The 15,230-nt window shown below is 50.9% G+C and overlaps 1 protein-coding gene across 1 annotated transcript in view; it reads left to right on the top strand.

Annotated features, from left to right (window-relative positions):
• CACNG3 (calcium voltage-gated channel auxiliary subunit gamma 3) overlaps positions 1–14,425 on the top strand; it is a 65,189-nt gene extending 50,764 nt beyond the window's left edge. The window contains exons 2-4 of the mRNA XM_034784973.1: positions 5,716–5,799; positions 9,365–9,505; positions 12,896–14,425. Coding sequence (XP_034640864.1) covers positions 5,716–5,799; positions 9,365–9,505; positions 12,896–13,407 — 737 coding nt within the window. The 3' untranslated portion in view covers positions 13,408–14,425. The remainder of the gene's footprint in view (positions 1–5,715; positions 5,800–9,364; positions 9,506–12,895) is intronic.
• Positions 14,426–15,230: the final 805 nt, after the last annotated feature.

Here is a 15,230-nt window from a genome sequence, read left to right as displayed (position 1 = left end):
AGAAAAGGACCTAGGGGTCACAGTGGACGAGAAGCTGGATATGAGTCAACAGTGTGCTCTTGTTGCCAAGAAGGCTAACGGCATTTTGGGCTGTATAAGTAGGGGCATTGCCAGCAGATCGAGGAACGTGATCGTTCCCCTTTATTCGACATTGGTGAGGCCTCATCTGGAATACTGTGTCCAGTTTTGGGCCCCACACTACAAGAAGGATGTGGAAAAATTGGAAAGAGTCCAGCGGAGGGCAACAAAAATGATTAGGGGTCTGGAGCACATGACTTATGAGGAGAGGCTGAGGGAATTGGGATTGTTTAGTCTCCAGAAGAGAAGAATGAGGGGGGATTTGATAGCAGCCTTCAGCTACCTGAAGGGGGGTTCCAAAGAGGATGGAGCTCGGCTGTTCTCAGTGGTGGCAGATGACAGAACAAGGAGCAATGGTCTCAAGTTGCAGTGGGGGAGGGGTCCAGGTTGGATATTAGGAAACACTATTTCACTAGGAGGGTGGTGAAACACTGGAATGCGTTACCTAGGGAGGTGGTGGAGTCTCCTTCCTTGGAGGTTTTTAAGGCCCGGCTTGACAAAGCCCTGGCTGGGATGATTTAGTTGGGAATTGGTCTTGCTTTGAGCAGGGGGTTGGACTAGATGACCTCTTGAGGTCCCTTCCAACTCTGATATTCTATGATTCTATGATTCTATGTGTAGCTTTGAGATGCGCATGAAGCCAAATGGACTTGAAGGAGGCACCAGAAAGGTTATACATTGATTTCTAAGTGCAGCCGTTTTGAAACGGGTTAAAGAGGAACTTAGCTGAAATCAGACTGTCCCTGTGAAACATTTTAATTTTGACAAATCAGCAAATTCCAATGAAATAAAATGTTTTGCAGGAATTCTTTCCACCAGCTCCAAGGGGATCCTGGTTGCGGTTACGTTGCTGTTATCCGCATTTGCATCTGTGGCCTGATCACCTAAAAACTAGCTCACCCTAGCAACATCACTCAGGGCTGTGAAAAATGTTGCGCCCAACCCCGTGGCCAGGTCAACGGAAGAATTCTTCCATCAGCAGAGCTCTCCCCTCTCTGAGAGATGGTTTAACTACGTTGAGGGAAGATACATCCGACATCACTGGAAGGGTATCAACACCAGGGCTCTCCAGTGGCACAGGTGCAGCACCAAGTTGTGCTGTAGCAGCTGCAGTGTCAACGTCCCCTGTGCAACTCAGATCAGAATCTGTCCCATGAGACCAGCCTTTTCTGTGGCTTCTTTATTCCCAATCCTGGCTGAAACCCAGCCAGGCTGCTGTCCTGCTGACTTTGACCTTCCCAGCAGCTCTCCCATGGATGTCAAGGGGAGCGGCATGGGGAAGCAGCCAGAGATGGGGGATTTCAGAGTAGCAGCCGTGTTAGTCTGTATCCGCAAAAAGAACAGGAGTCCTTGTGGCACCTTAGAGACGAACACATTTATTTGAGAATGAGCTTTCGTGGGCTACAGCCCACTTCTTCGGATGCATAGAGTGGAACACACAGAAGATATTTATACATACAGAGAACATGAAAAGCTGGAAGTAGCCATACCAACTGTAAGAGGCCAATCAATTAATTGAGATGAGCTATCATCAGCAGGAGGAAAAAAACACCTTTGAAGTGATAATCGAGATGACCTATAGAAGGTGTGGGGAGAACTTAACATGGGGAAATAGATTCAATTAGTGTAATGACCCAACCATTCCCAGTCTCTGTTTAGACCTAAGTTAATTGTATCTAATTTGCATATTAATTCGAGTTCAGCAGTCTCTCTTTGGAGTCTGTTTTTGAAGTTTTTTTGTTGCAAAACTGACACCTTCAAGTCTGTCACTGAGTGGTTAGAGAGGTTGAAGTGTTCTCCCACGGGTTTTTGAATGTTATGATTCCTGATGTCAGATTTGTGTCCATTTATTCTTTTGCGTAGAGACTGTCCGGTTTGGCCAATGTACATGGCAGAGGGGCATTGCTGGTACATGATGGCATCTATCACATTGGTAGATGTGCAGGTGAATGAGCCCCTGATGGTGTGGCTGATGTGATTAGGTCCTTTGATAGTGTCACTTGAATAGATATGTGGACAGCGTTGGCATCTGGCTTTGTTGCAAGGATAGGTTCCTGGGTCGGTGTTTATGTTGTATGGTATGCGGTTGCTGGTGAGTATTTGCTTCAGGTTGGGGGGCTGTCTGTAAGCGAGGACTGGTCTGTCTCCCAATTGGAGTTTGCAGGACCTTTTGTTTGTTTAAAGTTTAACTGAATTTATCTAAAAAAAAATGTATTTTAGGCAAAGGTTTGGCCCAGACTTTATTTTATTCAAATAGGTTCCCATGTATCTCTAGCAGACATATGCTCAGGATCATGGGCAGTGCATGAACAACCGTTCAGGGAGGCTAGTCCCCTGCCCTGCTCCTACTGCCCGGGGTTTAGCCTCCACTGCCCATGCCCAGGATCCCGGTCTGCCTGTCTGTCCAGTCACACACTGCGTTTGCAGGTCAGCAGATCAAAGGTGCTCCTCTTTAGTAGCTAGGGCAAAGAGGCCACGCTGTGAGGAAGAGGGGCTGATCTCTTTGAACGGTGGTGTGCCTCCGGGCACTAGCAGCAGCTTGGCAATCAGTGTCTTTGTTAGGTTATCTAGCAGAGCAGTCCAGAACTTAGCCTGGAAGGAGATGACATTAACCTCCCAGTTAGATGGGCACAGTGGCAGGGCAAAGCCTGGGAAAGTTTTCCCAAGTGGTAACAGATGGGCTCATAACTTTCAGGGCTTTCTATTCAAATGAGAGAATTTGGAGTGAAAGGGCTGGGAGGATTTTATCGACAGACGCATTGAATGATTCTCCACCAAAAACCCAATGACGGATTTGCCCGAAGCGGGTGGGCAGTGAGAGCAAATTGTTGCCTGGCCTGCTTTATTTGAGCCTAAAGGAAGAAAATGAATGTTCATTCATGCCCTTCTGTCCATCAGACAGTGTGTCAATGCTGGAACAGCATGCTTTGCGCCGGCCGGCTTTCAAGACAAGTGCATCTGTCTATCACACAAGGAGGAAAGTGAGACAGGCTGTCCATAACTGCGGAATAACAACAGGGCTGAGAATGTTTCAGAGTAGCGGCCGTGTTAGTCTGTATCCACAAAAAGAACAGGAGTACTTGTGGCACCTTAGAGACTAACAAATTTATTTGAGCATAAGCTTTCGTGGGCTACAGCCCACTTACAACGATGCAACCACTGTGCAGCACGGCTGGCCAGACAGAGGGCAAACCGCTCAGGTTAGATCCATTACACAGGCCAGCTAATCCCGTAGGGGATCAGTAAAGATCGCAGCGCCTGGGACTATTAAAAGAAATAAGCACAGTTTACATTTATACTGTGACTGTCAATATCCCAGTGCAGGGGCGCTGGGGGTTCTCAGAGCCATTGAACCGAACTGCCTATGATGGAAACGACTTCAAGTCGGGGGTGCGGCAGCCCCCCCCCCCCCCCCCCAGCACCTCTAGTTTCAGCACCTATGTCCCAGCAAGCTTTGCAGAATAATTACAGGAATTGCTTCCTCCTCAGGGGTGGGGGACACAGCCCATAGCACTGCCAGCCATGAGCGCAGGAAAGGGGTCAGGCAGGCAGAGCGTGGTACCCAGTTACCCTTGCAGAGGAATAGCTGGTGCACAGAACATCATCACTCCGATTGCTGCTCCGGTTCAGGGGCTTGCTGAAGGGAAAGCAAATTTTCCCTGAAAGTCCCTGATCCGAACCCAGCCTGGCTCGATACCGACTAGTCGCAGGTGATCACTGACAGCAAACGGTGGGAGCTTCCTGTAGCAAACAGGCCTTCCTCTCACTGGGGGAGTTGACATGTAATTTCAGAGAGCAACACGTTCTGATGCAACTCCACCCGTTCCAGGAGCCTAGGAAAAGCATGGAGCCACGGGGGTCTCCGCTGCCCCAGCGTGACCCTGTGCGGGTGTGGCTGCCGTGGAGGTGACGAAGGGTCAGCACTACAGCCAAGGACACAAAGCTGGGAAGAGTTAAATCTGTCAGGCTTCCCTGCAGACGCAGCTAGGTCACAGGAGCGTCCCTGGAAATGACGGAGCAAAGTGAATTCACGGGAATCGAGCACAGTGCAGCAAATCCCACCCAAGAGCAGAGATCTCCAGTGGGGAAGTGGAACGCCTCAGCTCTGACGACCTCCCCAGAGTGCAAGGGAGGGGAGGGAAGGATTGGACGTCACATGACAAGTGGGGCATAGGGGGCTGCAGCTGCGTGAGATGCCTGGTGTGAGCGTACCTGTGTGTCCTTCCCCATAGCTCTTTCCCAGTGCCAGCTCCTAGCTGCTCCAGTGTTCACGTTTGGGTCTGGGTCAGTGGGTGCTTGTGCAACGCACAGAACTCTGGGAGCCCATCAGAGTGGGGGGTGTTGGGTGCCTTGCCTTCGGGGAGCACCCACAGAGGGGTGGGAGGGAGCCAGGAATCTGCGAGCCTGTCGGGAGAGGGGTGGGAAGGAACGTGGGGAGAGTTTGGGTGCTCATGGGTGCTGTGATGGCAGATGGCGGGTGCCACTTTTAACCTTCAGCCTTTTCTTGTGTGTGAGACTCCTGAGTGCCAATAATAAAGGGTTCAGAATAGGAGCAGATCCTGCCCTGGTTAGCTCCTGGCCCTGCTGAGTGAAATGGAAATGCTGGGTGCTCCAGAGGTCAGTTGACACCCAACCTTTATTTGCTGGGAAGCTGAAGTTTACTGAGGAGCTCTCAGTGGGATGGAGCTCAGCGATGGGCAGTTTAGAATTGCCAGCCATGGCTCAGACCTGGGCCGCACGGGGATGAGCGAGAGGCCAGAGGCCTGTGGTAAAGGATCTTTGTGCAAGGATCCTGGGGCTTAATGAATCCTCGTCTAGCGATTCCAGTGCCTGGAATTCCACGAGGGACTAGCCAGTGTCACAACCCGGCCCACCTGCTCGGTGGCTGTTCGTTAGCTGACCCACCCCTAGGCAGCGGGATGTCGTCACAGAGTGCGGACGTGAATAAGGGGAAGGTTTTCAAAACCGCCAAGACAGGTTGCTATTTGTAGCACAGCAGGCTGTGTTGCCTTGGGAAACAATCACAACCCCAACCCTGCCAGGAATGTCCCAAAGTTACTATCTCCTAGTGGCCAATAGCCGCATGAGGAACCAGGGTAGCCTGCCCCATGGACAGAAGGCACTTGAACGCCAGATCTTGGGGGATGCCTCCCAGGCCAAGCCCTCCAGGGAGGGGAGAAGTTTTAAAGTCAAATCCTCAGACACGGGCTGCCGAGACAGCTCTGGAGCCTGGTTCCCTGGATAGCTCAGCTGCTGGTGTTAAACCCCGAGGGAAGCCATCCAGATGGAAGCTGTGTGTAGTGGGGAGGTGACTTTATGGACCTTCCATTGCGCCTTCTCTGCTCATCCCCAGAGTGGGTCTGGAACCCTCCTTGAGCCATCTGGAGGGGGGAGGGATAGCTCATTCAGTGGTTTGAGCATTGGCCTGCTAAACCCAGGGTTGTGAGTTCAATTCTTGAGGAGGACACTTAGGGATCTTGGCCAAAAATCAGTACTTGGTCCTGCTAGTGAAGGCAGGGGGCTGGACTCGATGACCTTTCGGGGTCTCTTCCAGTTCTATGAGATAGGTATATCTCCTTATATTATTTTTATCTTGAAAACACCACTGATGCGCCCATTGGGTTTGTGTTTCCTTAGGAACATTCCGAGGAGTGTGTAAAAAAATCGATCATTTCCCGGAAGATGCGGATTATGAGCAAGACACGTCCGAGTACCTCCTACGTAAGTCTGTGTCTACACTCGGTCCATTGCGATGCTGCTTGTTCCCTCCCAGCGTGCGCTCAGACCCTCGAGTGAGAGCAGCAGCTCTACGAATCTGGAGAGACAGTATATGAAATATTACTATCACTCTCCAAAACGGTGACTCCCTCCCTGAATGCTGGCCGTTCCTTTCATTCCCATAATATACAGACACACGCTGGCATCAGCTCTGCCTCTACCACTCGGTGGCGCTGCCTGGGATGCCCATACCTGGCCAGGAGCTGTGCTTTCTGCTGCTTGAACCAACACCAACAGGTTCTTGCCATCTGATTATAGCTGCAGACCAGCAAAGGTCCTTCTACGATTCATGCCTCCTGACCAGAGTAAATGGCACCTTCTGTTTGTTGGTGTAATGATGTCACATCTGATGAGCATCTTTCTCCTTTGTCCCCTTTCAAATCTGTCCCGCCCTTTCCCAGGCCCAGTCCTGTAAGATGCCCGGTATCCTTAGCTCCCAGGAAGCCTGCAGCTGCTGCAGCGTCAGGAGTTAGGCCCTGGCAATTTTGCCGCGAGAGGATTTTTTTATTACAGTGATTCCTCTCCTCCTTTGTGTCCTGCGTTTCCGCAGCCGGCTCTGGAAATTGTTGGCATTCAGTGAGGTGAGGATCTAAAGCCTCTGGCACGTCTTCTGCCAACAGCAGTCAATTGCAAGTAGATTGAATGAAAACAGACCTGGCAGACCTCCCAGGAAATGCAGAACACTCCAGCTTTCTGGGGTGCCCTGGCTTTTCACCTGATCAGGAAATCTAGCAAACGAATGGGTGTTTATATGAAAGGGACCTAATAGTGGAGGTGGGCCAGATTCTGAGAGAAGGAGCCGTATCCCTTTTACACCTCCACAAATGTGTGTGCAAATAAACATGGAAACACGAACGTGCAAATGGACACCTATGCATTCAACGCAGATGCACACAAACTCACAGGTAGATATGCACCCACATGTGCAAAAAAACATTGTAGCTATGCGCACACACTACAAACGCACATGTTCACTCACACATGCACGCCAAACACCCACACACAAGCATGCACAATAGCATAGATATGCATACCACACATCTGCAAACATTTTCATTTTAGCAGATTAGCTTTTAACTTCCCCCCCCCTGCATTTTTTCTTTTTAAAGAAGCCTTTTTAAAAAAACCCAGAATTGCATTTTAATGGGGCTGCTCTATAATCCCTGGATTTATTTTAATGGGCCTAATGAGGAGAAGAGAACCCCAAACCCGAGCACAGCCCATTAAATGCCTTTGCTTTAGCAGCAGATAGTAGTTTGCTGAATTAATTAATGTTGGCCATTTTGAAGGCCTAAACCTTTACAAGTCCAATTAAAAAAGGCAAAAGGGCCTGTTCTCTGTAACTGCCTGGGCTTAATGCCTCCAAAGTTGGTACTTAAATGGCTTGGCTGAAGAGGAAAGGTTTTTTACGTAAAGCCCCAGCTCCTGGAGTCATGTTGTTGTCGGAGAGTCTCAGGTTTCTTTTTTTTTTTTTTTTTAAGTAAATTTCTAGTCCCCATGTGGAGAAAAGCTGGAAAGCATGCCTGGAATATCCAGAGGGCAAATAAAAAGAACTCCAGATGTGTTCTTTGGTAAAAGCTCTTGATTTCATTTGTGGGGGGAATCTGATCCATGATTTTTGAATGCTTGGGGTTGGCAGTACTGCTAGTCTCAGTGCTATCCCCAGTCTCATGAGAAGTGGTGTTTTTCCTAAAGCCCCAGCACCTGGAGTCATGTGACTATACCAGAATGTAAGCTTTCAGTTTAAAATAAAAGGTACATTTCTAACCCTGCTGGCTGTGTGGGAAAAGCTGGAAACCCTGACCCCGAAAGGCTCAAAGCCCGGGAGGCAAATAAAAGGAACCAGACTTGTTTTTAAGACAAATTCATGATTTGAGGGGCCTGACTCATCATTCTGAATGGTGGTCAGGGTTGGCACTGCTGGCTCATGGACCCCGAAGCAGGTCCTGAAGTTGCCTGTCCGCAGAGCTATTTTCCGGGCAGAATTAAAGTCGGGGGTGGGGGCAGCACAGACAGAAGGTCTGTGCACTAACTGGGGAAGGAATGGACTGGTTTGTCCCAGAGGGCAGTAGCCGGTCCTTTCAGTGTTGATGACCTTAGGCCCCAATCTGGGCAGACCCACTGGCAGCATTGGGACTTTCATTATTATTATTAGAAATCTCATTAGAGATCCTGAGTTATGCTCGTAACCCTTTGTGCTGCTCAAGCCGGGCAAAGGGCCAGATTCTGCACAGAAGCAGCCAGCAGGGCATTATCCTTGCAAAGGGGAACTCTCCTTTGGCATAAACCTGGTGGAGTCAGCACCTGCACCAACTGACCCCACCCGACCATGGCAAAAGGAGTGTGTCCAGAGAAGGGTGTACTGGAGGAAAGTGACCCTCCACTGCTCTGAGGTCCCTTAGTGGCATAAGTTAGAGCAACCTCTAGGCTGCTCTAACTCGCACCATGCTGGCACAGCATCAAGGAGTCATAACCAGCTCAATGCACCTTCAATCCTCCCAGCAGCCAAGCGTTTTACTGTACTGAGACCTTCTAGCTCCTGAGCATATATGACTGAAATCAGTGGGAGTCAATGGAAGAAAAAATCAAATGCACAAATACAAAATGCGGGAAAACTGGCTAGGTGGCAGGGCTGCAGAAAAGGCTCTGGCAGTTAGAGTGGATCACAAATTGAAGATGAGTCAACAATGTGATGTAGTTGTGAGAAAGGCTAATAACACTCCGGGGTGTATTAACAGGAAGGTCATATATAAGACACAGGAGGTAATTATCCCGCTCTACTCAGCAGTGGTGAGCCCTCGCCTGGAATACTGTGTCCAATTTCAGGCACCCCATTTTAGGAAAGATGTGGACAAACTGAAGAGAGTCCAGAGGAGAGCAACAAAAATGATAAAAGGTTTGGAAAACCTGACTTATGAAGAAAGGTTAAAAAGAATGGGCATGTTTAGTCTTGAGAAAAGAGGTTTGAGCAGGGACCTGATAACAGTCTTCAAATAGGTTACGGGCTGTTCTGAAGAGAAGGGGGACCAATTGTTCTCCACCTCCACTGAAGGTAGAACAAGAAGTAATGGGCTTAGTCTGCAGCAAGGGAGATTGAGGTTAGATATTAGGAGAATCTTTCTCACAACAAGGATAGTTAAATACTGGAACAGGCTTCCAAGGGAGGTGGAATCCCCATCACTAGAGCTTTTTAAGAGCAGGTTGGACAAACACCTCTCAAGGATGGTCTAGGTTTACTTGGTCCTGCCTCGGCATGTGGGGAGGAGCTAGATGACCTCTTGAGGTCCCTTCCAGCCCGGTACTTCTCCAGTGTTATGATTCTTGCCCTTGATTTTAATGGGAGCAGAATCAGACTCTGCTGGTTTGAACCAGAGAGCCAGCCTCCCCATCACTCAGCCGTTCCGTCACTAGTGTCTGATTTGCCAAGGAGCTGCACATGCGTTTTCACAGGGCCCGTGAGACCGTGCGAATGATGATTGACGGGGCCCTTCTCCTCTCCCCCGGCTAGGTGCTGTGAGAGCATCCAGCATCTTCCCCATCCTGAGCGTGGCCTTGTTGTTCTTTGGGGGCCTGTGTGTGGCCGCCAGCGAATTCTACAAGAGCAAACACAACGTGATTCTCAGCGCTGGGATCTTCTTTGTCTCTGCAGGTAAGTTCCCGCCCGAGTCACAACTGCTCAGGATTTGCATGGCTCCAGCCTCCCAGGATTAGGGCTCCGTCCTCCTGTGTGCTGCACGGGCATCTGGTGAGACGCAGTCCCTACCCAAGCACCTTAAACCCTAAGACAAGGCACAAGAACTGGGTGTGGCACACAAGCCGAGGGAGCGAGGCGGATGAGGTGGGCAGGAATAGGAGTGGGTGGTTATGTATCTGGTGACAAATTGCAGGGTGGAGGGGAGGCTATTTAAAGGCATAAATAAACCAGACACATTAGTTCTGTCATATTCCCTGCTGGCCATGGGCCTGGTCGTTGTTGGAGGGCAATTACAGAGGCCTTGCGACAGAAGTGGGCCTTAGGGAGGGGTCTGAAGGAGGAGGAGATTGCTGCTTTACATGTCTGTTTGGGCAGGGGATCCATGTGTAAGGGGTGGCCATGGAGACCGAACTCCCCTCTTGCCCCGAAGGCAGGGCTGGGTGTTCCTGTCCGGCTCTGCCTCTCTCTTACATCCACGGAGCTCCTGGGAATTAAGGGCTGGGTATGCTCAGACCTCAGCAAGGTCATTGGCCCTCCATCCCCACGGCAGGTGCAGACTAAGTGTCACACCAGTGTCACACCCGTCCCCAAGCAGCCTCATACCAGGGTGCCTCTGCCCTGACAAGAAGCAGTCCCTCCTGGCGAGGTGGCCAGCAAGGGGGCTAGTTAATGGGTTTTTCAGTGAGGTCGCCATCAGATGTCATGCAGCAACCGTGGCTCACTACTGGCCTTGTCTGGATTTGAACCATTGACGTAGAGGTGAGAGACTCTGTCTCTCAATTCCCATCATGTCCCTTATGGAAAAGCCCTAAAGCAGCTGGCGGAGATTAAACCAATAGGGTCCTTCAGCAACCAAATCGGGTTCTGTAGAAATTCCCCCATACGTTTATCACACTGAGCTGTGAATGATCATCTCTCGGGGGCTGGTTTTTTAACCTGTCCCTAGAGCTCTAGGACAGGCTTCAAAAACATACCCGAAGGATCTCCGTCTCCCTGCAGGTCTCTAGGACTCGTCCCAGGAGGGTTCCCCCAGCTTCCAGGCTGGTTGGTACAACACAGGCCAAATTTCCCACAGCAATTAGCCCCCCTCCCCCTGCAGGGTACGTCTACACTGCAAAGAGGAACCCAAGGCACCAAGTCCCAGAGTCCAAGTCAATGGATTCAGGTTCATGCTGTGGGGCTGTATGGAATCTGTGCTCCGAGAGACCTTCTCCCCTGGGCTCTGGCAGGCCCGAGGGGAAACGTGCACGCTGCTATTGTTAATCCTGCAGCCCAAGTCAACTGAGCCAAGCTCTGAGACGCCACAACCCAGGGCTCTCTTTGCCAAGTGGACATCCCCTCAGGTCAGATTTCCAAAGAGCTCCGCTCCCAGGTATGCACCAAAGCAGCCAGATTTTCAGAAGGGATCAGCACGCTGGGGGCTGGGCTTTGGGTCACCGCGGGCGCTGCTGGGTGCTGAGCTCCCGCTGGGAATGCCAAGGGCTGGGAAATGTGGGCATTAGGCAGGTGGACAGTTGCAATCTTCAGAGGCAAACGAGTATCAGAGGGGTAGCCGTGTTAGTCTGAATCTGTAAAAAGCAACAGAGTGCCACAGGACCCTCAGAGGCAAACGAGGCTCTCTTGCACAGCGTGTCCCACCGGGATTCCTCATTTCTGGGTGTGATGTTTCCCGACACTTTAGCTGATTATTTTATGACAATGTCTTAGTCTCAAGGAAGTTTTGTTTTGTTTCTTCCCCCAAAGAGACCAGTCAGTTTTCTTCCTTTGGCTGACAGGAGCATGTGATGTAGATGAGAAACCAACCGACAGAACCAAATCGATTCATTAAGTAAATCCAAATGCAAGTGGCTGAGCCTCACTCCAATCCCTGGAAGTACCACACCTGCTCTGCTGTGGAGGCAAAAATTGCTCAGCTCCCCCGTGGAACCTCCAGACTTACTAGAAATTAAAAGGACAGGAGTAATTATTGTTTCTTCCTCCCCCCCCCCACGAGCTTAGAGACCCGAAAGGCTGGAGGTTTGGTTCCGAAAAGTCCCTCAGTCCATGTGCTTCTTATGCTGTTATCTGAACACGCTGAGGGCCAGAGGGGGCCGATGTGGCGTCTGCATGTGGAGTCGCACCTCTCCGTGGTGACCTGCAGGAGGCACAATGCTGTCACGAGCCCCCAGCATGCAGGGCTAGCTGTCCCTGCTCGGGCAGCTCACTGGGGGAAAGGCTCCTTGTGCACCCCCTGACCCTGCTCTCTTGTGCAGGGCCTAGACTGTGGAGACGTCTACGCTGCAGCCGGGAGTGTGCTTCCCAGCTCAGGTAGGCAAACACGTTCGAGCTCGGCTTGAGCTAGCACATTGAACGTAGCCGCGTAGCCCAGGGCAGCACATGTGGCACTTGGGCTAGCCCCCCAAGTACGTGCTATGGGGTTCGAGGCCGGTCCGTTCTCAGGCAGCCAGCCCAAGCCCCCCACGTGTGCCACCCCCGGCTCTGCTGCTTGTTTCAGCGTGCGAGCTGGAGAAGAACTAGAGCGTCTGTCCACCCAAACTGGGGGACACTCTCCCAGGTGCAGTGTACGCGTGCCCTGTGGCTGGCCCCTATTATGGAAAACAGGCTGGATGTCCCACTAGAAGCTTCCCAGGGTGCCCTGCTTCCCCTCAGGGAGGCAGCCCCCAGGGAGCAGACATTGACTCTTAGGGTCTTAGCCAGAATCAAGAAATCCTGAGACGCAGGAAAATAAACACACACACCTGCCACCAGTCCCAGTCTTCTGGATTTGGGACAGGCCTGAGCCTGAACGCCAGAGAACAGAAATAAAACATGAGGAGAGCAGGGGAAGTCTCACAATCCCCTCCCTGCTTGGTGTTTGTGGTGTTTGTCCACATTGTGAAACGCTCCAGTCCCAGAGGAAGCCACCTTCCCTAGAAGACAGAACGAATGGGGCTTTCACCCAGGGCTGTCTGATGTCTGACTAGTGGTGGGCCCAGGGTGACAATTCCATTTTGTGACAACATTTGCGGTTTCCAGACTTGTTTTTGTTCCACCTCAGACGCTTTCACATAACGGAATTGTCCAGACCTCCATTTCCGGAGAGTAACGGTCTGGCTGTGGTGTCGTCTCTCTCTCATCTTGTCAAGTGACCAGGGAGCTTGCACCTCAGAAACCTACCGATGAAAACTTGTTAAAACTGCTACGTCTCCACAAAATGTTTTGGCTTTGACGGAAATACACTTAGTCAAAAACGTTCAGAGTCTCTGACCTGCTCTGAATGGGTTAGAGATGTTCTATTAGCCCAGCGACTTATGCTACTTGTAAAGGGAGCCCAACCTTCCTTCTCTCTCTCTCTCTCTCTCTCAGGTCTCAGTAACATAATCGGGATTATAGTCTATATCTCGGCGAACGCTGGGGACCCGGGGCAGAGCGACTCCAAGAAGAGCTACTCGTACGGCTGGTCCTTTTACTTTGGCGCCTTGTCCTTCATCATCGCCGAGATGGTGGGGGTGATCGCTGTGCACATGTACATCGAGAAGCACCGCCAGATCCGCGCCAAGTCCCACTCTGAGCTCCTGAAGAAGTCGGCCTTTTCTCGCCTCCCCACCTACCGGTACCGGTTCCGCAGGCGATCCAGCTCCCGCTCCACGGAGCCCAGGTCCAGGGATCTGTCTCCTGTCAGCAAAGGGTTCAGCACCATCCCCTCCACCGACATCTCCATGTTCACCCTCTCCAGGGATCCTTCCAAGGTGACCATGGGGACGCTGCTCAACTCGGAGCGGGATCACACTTTTTTACAGATCCATAATTCCATCCCCAAAGAGTTCAAGGAGTCATTGCACAACAACCCAGCCAACAGACGAACCACACCGGTCTGAACCAGCTCCTCCCCATGCCGCTCAGGCGCTGTGCCAGCCAGGGAAGTAGGGAGAGGCGTTTTGTCTGGCTGCATGACATGATCCTTGTGATGGTGTTATCAGTGAAGCTCCATTTTTAAAGAACAACCCTAAATGGCTCCCCGCCCTGCCCCACCCCACCCTTTAAATGCCACTTACCAGGCCAGGCCACTGTGTTTATGGTTGAACGGTGTTTGGGCCCCAGAATCCCGCCCCTTTTCCTTCTGTGGTTGGAAAGGGGCATCGGCTTTGCTGTGACTTCCTGGGACCAAGGCCCCTGAGGACTGGCAGGATGGTTTCGAGTGGCCTCTGGGACAGTGACTTCTCAAAGTCACCATTGTTCATGTTGATCATAACAATCACGGTGTTACCTTCGCTGTATGTCCCAATGGCAACATTGGAGACAGCCTTGTTTGTGAGAACCATTAACCCGATAGTTACATTTATGCGAAATTGCCTAGAAGTTCAGGGTACGAAGCACTGAGTCGGCTAACGTAATGAGCGTTCATGTGGCTCAAACATTTTGCCTTGTTGTAATGGATGGAGCGCTTGGGTCTGGGTTTCTTTCTGGCATTTCGTGCATGCATTAAATAGCTTGGAATCCAATTTCTTCATGTTGGGTTGGAAGAAACATCCTTTCAGTAATTTTCTGTGGTTTTGGAAGGGCTTTTGGGGGTGTGTGTAAGGGGGCAGAGTGCATTCCATTCAGATCATGGAAATGGAGTAAGAAGCAGATTCCCTCCAATGACTAGTAGCAACTAGACTGCATTTGATTACCCGCTGATGTTAAACTGAAAGAAATAGCTCCCTGAAATTAACACACACACGCACAAGTGAATGTGTGGGCACAATTAAGGAGGGGATGTTTGGCCTAGTCTTATTTTAGAAGCTGGGTTTGCATCGGAGCCTCTGGCAGTGATCTGCGTGTCACTGGTGTATGAGTCTGTAATGAAGAATGTCTCAATTGACTGGGAGATTAAAGAGAAAAGTAACAATAAAAGTTTGGCGAATCAGTTACTTGGCTAAATGAGCAACTCACTCTCAGGCTGCTACGAACAGCTGGGAAATCGTGAAATGTGTCAAACAAAGCACTTTACAATACAGCCTCGAGCTTTCCTATCAGCACTCAGAAAGGCGCAGCCAAGAGAACGCAAAGGAACATGCGTGTTCTGTAATGCAGGAACACTGCTCAGCAGCAGGTAAATCGCTTCACCATCCCAGGAGGTGCACCCTCCGCGCTTCCAAGCTAAGCGTGGTGCCGAGAGCCTGCTCAGTGCTTGGATGTGAGCCCACTGCAGCAAGTGGTGGTGGCGAGCTAGGACTTATCAGCCGGTGGCTTCCTGTCTGGGCCCCGCTGTGCTGCTGCAGGTACGGTACTTCACACTAGGGTTAAATGGGAGGTGGTGACCATTTCTCAGCAGTAAAGGGCCCAAGGCAATTTTGGACAAGAGAGGGGATTTTAATCATGGCAACCTGGCCAAATTCCATCACATGCCGCCTCCTGGCTTTCCCCTGCAGTTACGTACAATTAAACTATCACATCCTGCTCTGCACTGTTCCACAGCTGAGAGGTGGCTGCATTTCAGGGATGGGTGTAACAAGCTCTGTACAGACACAGTCTATGTGTGTCCTATGGGGCAGCAGCCACTCGAGGGAAGTAAGATTTAGTCTGAAGGAGTGAAGAACTGTGCATTGAAGTATTTCATTAGCAAAGCCCTGTCAGGCAAAACTTCTGAACATTTGCTCCTGGCTCCTCTCAGTGGCTGAAGAAGTGCTGTACACGACATAGATACACCGCCCTGGCG

This window comes from Trachemys scripta, chromosome 10 (assembly GCF_013100865.1).
Source record: "Trachemys scripta elegans isolate TJP31775 chromosome 10, CAS_Tse_1.0, whole genome shotgun sequence".
NCBI lineage: Eukaryota > Metazoa > Chordata > Testudines > Emydidae > Trachemys > Trachemys scripta.
The sequence above is the reverse complement of the archived record's forward strand: the minus strand, read 5'-3'. Positions and strand labels throughout refer to the sequence as shown.